Genomic DNA, 4,302 nt, shown 5'->3' with positions numbered 1-4,302 from the left:
CACGAACCCGTGTCCCCTGCATCGGCAGGCGGACTCTCAACCACTGCGCCACCAGGGAAGACCCTGCTTAGCTTCTTGATCTCCATTTCCTCATTTATAAAGCGGTAATAATAAAAATATTCACCTCAAAGGCTTGTGGTACAGTCTGAATGAGATAAAGTATGTGAAGCGCCTAGCACAGAGCATGGTAAATGCTCAAATAAATGGCCATTATTATGATGATCTTATAATAGGATCGAAACCTCATATCTGATATGTCAGCAGTGCTTCCCAAGTCAGGGGAGGCCACTAAGAGCAAGGCCTTGCCCCTGCTGACCCAACCTCGACCGCGGCCTCAGCTCCCAGCTCTCTGGTTCTCGGAATGAACCAGTACTTACGTCCTTGAACACACGCTGTTCCCGCTCCTCCTCCTCAGGCTGTGCAAGGGAGGACACGTTGTCAATCGTATACTTCCACAGCTCCTGCTTCTCCCCGTCCGTCTCGATTCTGTAAGGTCAAAGCCACAACGGGACTAACTCAGAAAATAGGAGGTGGGGCCCTCCAGACCCAGCCCAGGGATGAGCCGATTTACAGCTCTGTTATTCTAAGACGTAAGATGAGGAACAGTCAGCCCAGAGGAGAAGACCTGGCTAGTTCATCTCTCCCAGTTTTGATTTGTCCCTACACGCAGCAGCAGAGAGTATTATTTTCACTTAACTACACTGATGAAGGTATCACTTTCAAATCAGTGCAGGTGCATATTTTCTGAGAACAGGATGCCCAGTGTCCTAAGGGTCTATGACCTGGAACAGAATATGAGCCAGTGGCTGGGAATTTGAAAGTTAGAACACATGAAGGGCTTTCAGAGAATCTCCTCAACTTGGGGCAAGAAGTGAAGCCAAGGAAAGGAATGCCAGTCTCCGCCATCCCTTTCTTCCTCTTCTCACCTGTAGGGTCCTCTGGAGCCAGTGAAGTCAGGTTTTACGGTGATCACACCATTACTGTCCACCTTCAGAGTACAGAGGACATGTTCATACTTCTTATAGCCAAGCCTAGAAAACAGGGAATTAACACCAGGGTTCAAGACTGCTGCCCCACCTCCAGGGAAAGAGGAAGAGGTATTCAGGACACATCAGGGGAGAGGACAGAGGCTGGAGTGAGAATTGTCATGGTAAAATACTCTCTTCCAAAGAAAAAGAAGAAGGAAAAAAATCCCTCCCTCCCATATACCTGGGATGACTGTAACAGGAGAGTGATGGTTAGTGACAGGAGAAAAGAATGAAGGTCGGAGCTGGGCAGTAAGAAGCTTCACTCACTTTCCATAGGGCCCCAGGTCTGCCATGATGTACATGGTCTGAAGAGGGGTGTTGATGACGTGGTTTTTCCGGATGAACTCTTCTGACGGTTCCCAGGTGACGATTCGTGACTTAAGGATGCCACCCTCCCTGGGAGACACCACAGGAAGGGTCACTTCCCTGGCACCCCCCGAAACAGCCTGAAGGAGGAGCTCAGGGGAGCACACGAAGGTGGAGGCCCGCTGCAGGATGGGACGCTCGAGTTGGCGGGCACACCGAGAACACAGGCATGGACGGACCAGAGGCCGCCACGGCCCTGCGCACGCTTGCACTCACATCCCTCGCCTGTCCTGCCGTCGCCGCCTGACATTTGCCATTCGCTCGACCAAGAATGACGGCATTTCGCTGGCTGCGGTGGTCATTTTCTGACAGTGCTGGGAAAAGAGAGGAGCCCAGTGTAAGCCTGCTCAGGGCCATGCGGGACCAAGGACCTGGAGGGAAGTCTTCCTTCTGAAACTTCACACAGAACCCGAACCTAAGATCACGGCCACCTCACAATCACACTGACGGCGGGCACAGTGGCACAAACAGCCCAAAGAAGAGCCCAACCAAGCCTTGGTTTGCCCGAAGGTTGTAGCAGCACATTATCCTTGAGAAGTGAGTTTATTTATGCTAATCTTAAAATGAGCCTGCAACCTCTAAACACATACCAACAAAAAGTTTGGTGAGTCTGCCTGGTAGGTGTTGACATCACTAGGTGGTTGGAAGATGCGAAGTGTAGCACAAATATTCTGTGGAAAACCCTCCCATGGGTAACTGAACACTACCTGTAATTTTCTTTTCTTTACCAAAACGGACAACCCAAACTCTACATGCTACCAACCCACAGCTTTCCTGATATAAGCATCAACCTTTCAAAAACATTCACTTAACACCTGGCTCCTTGCAGAGATCTACAAGGTCATAGACAAAAATCAGAAAATAGAGGACCTCAAGGAGTTTAAAATCTCACTAACAAGACAGAATATGCAGAAGCAAATGTAAAACAAGTCCACGAGGGTATGCTGTCACAGGCAAATTGAGGATATAAGCCATTCCCCATGCAGTACTGAATTCTTCTTCAAACCCATATATTCAGTTTGGGCTGAATCCATGATGAACTTTATCTAGATGGTTCTAGACTCCATCCACCTGTCTGATCTCATGATGCACGGAGGAAGTCAAACCCAGTGGCTGCTTCTCCCAGTTTACAGGCTGCAAGCCTATCATTAGAGACACTGCGGGCTCCCCCAGGCCCTCCAGCAGATGGAGTGGGGAGCAGCAGGCACACCACCTGCAGACCGTGCCCACCTACTCCAGCTGGGCTGCCAGAAGCTCTGTATCCCCTTAACAGGCTTCTCAGTTAACACACAGAGAGGCCAGAAAGCTAGGGGAGACAAAGGTGAAGGGAGCTACGGTGCTTGGGAAAGAATGCTACCTCCTCCAAATTGGTGTATCTATCAGAGTCAGTGTAGGTAAAGATTCGTCGGTTCTTCCTGCCATCCAAATCCTCCAGCTTCAGAATCTCTTGGCGGTACTGATGATCCAAAGGGCTCTGGCAGGCTGCTTCATTTTGGTACAGATCTACTTCAAACTGAGGTCACAAGGAAACAAAGTTCTACTGAGAATATGTCAAATTTTGTTCCTATAACAGTTTGGTCAAATTAGTTCTACAGCGCTGGTGCAATGTGACATGTTCTCATAGCCAACTGTCGTTTATCTAAACTAATGGAGGACAGGAGAGCCAACGAATGTTAGAGCTAAAAGGAACCACAGTGATAGTCTAATTCAATTCTGCTATTACAGAATTGACATACCAAAACAGTAATTCTGCTGTTTTGGTACGTGGCCCAGAGACGAAAAGTGTCTTACCCAGGATTATAAAACTGGGTAGTGGCAGGCACTATATTCCATTGACCCCATAAGCACAACAGTGGAAAGTATAAACTGTTATAAGCTTTCTGGAAGTCAGTTTAGCAATATGTATCAATAATCCTTCCCTGTGACTAGTCAGGTGGAGGTGGACCAGGGGGAGGCAGACTGAGCAGATAAGGGACACTGGCTCACCTGGCTGAAGAGCTTCTCCTGCCACCCAATCACGACCTCCTCTTCTTCATCTGCCTCCGGGCGGTGTCCACCTCCAAAGACAACAGAGTGAGTCAAATGTTTGAGCCAAACTAGCACCACTTCTTGCTCTGTGGTTGGTTATAACCAAAGTCCCTGCTCTTATATTTGCCACAAAACCAGCTGGAGTTCACTGATCTGTGAAGCACTCACTCTAGACTTACTCTACAGAGGCTGCGGATATGTGTAGAAGCCAAGATTAGGACCCAAGAAGTCTTAATCACTACTCTGATTTGAATAAAAGGAAGTCATACCTTCCAGGAATTATTTGATCTAATTCAGTGTCAAGAGCTGACATTTATTAGATATAGGCTGAATAGCTCTTCCTCAGTCCCAATTGCCTACATTTGCTAGACAGGAACTGTGGCATTTTTATCTTCACTATTCCTGAGGCCATATAGCTAGAATCACAAACACTATAATCTTAAGAGACCAAGTATCAGGAGAGAAAAGGAAAGACATATAACTGATTTTTTTTAAAAGAACCAAGTCTAACACACACACTCCTAGCTGAGTATGCCTTTTTCAAAGACACATGCTTCACAACCTGCCAGCTCACACTCTTGCCCAGGAATATTTTTGAACAGAAACGACAAAAGCAGAGAGACCAGTGACCTAACACAAACACACTGTCCTCTCTTCCTCACTTTTCTGGCTTCCCAGATAAGGAAAACTGCTAGAACACAGATGGTGTTAATATGTACATTTTCCAGACCCCAATTTTTTTTTTTTTTTTTTTTGCGGTACGCGGGCCTCTCACTGTTGTGGCCTCTCCCTTTTGCGGAGCACAGGCTCCAGACGCGCAGGCTCAGCGGCCATGGCTGACGGGCCCAGCCGCTCGGCGACATGTGGGATGTTCCCGGCC

General features: G+C 47.9%; 2 protein-coding genes across 3 annotated transcripts in view; both read right to left on the bottom strand.

The window, feature by feature from the left end:
* Positions 1-4,302, bottom strand: part of MKS1 (MKS transition zone complex subunit 1) — an 18,298-nt gene that overhangs the window by 6,613 nt on the left and 7,383 nt on the right. The window lies entirely within an intron of this gene.
* Positions 44-2,885, bottom strand: LOC129392757 (tectonic-like complex member MKS1). Its single transcript, XM_055090362.1, has 6 exons — positions 2,752-2,885; positions 1,611-1,708; positions 1,296-1,424; positions 927-1,031; positions 378-486; positions 44-145 (listed from the first exon to the last, which is right to left on the bottom strand). Exons 2-6 carry the CDS (start codon positions 1,694-1,696, stop codon positions 95-97), a joined length of 480 nt encoding a protein of 159 aa, XP_054946337.1. The 5' UTR covers positions 1,697-1,708; positions 2,752-2,885; the 3' UTR covers positions 44-94.

Source organism: Physeter macrocephalus, chromosome 14, assembly GCF_002837175.3.
Source record: "Physeter macrocephalus isolate SW-GA chromosome 14, ASM283717v5, whole genome shotgun sequence".
NCBI classification, from domain to species: domain Eukaryota; kingdom Metazoa; phylum Chordata; class Mammalia; order Artiodactyla; family Physeteridae; genus Physeter; species Physeter macrocephalus.
Note: the sequence above shows the minus strand (reverse complement) of the source record. Positions and strands in the feature narration are given on the sequence as shown.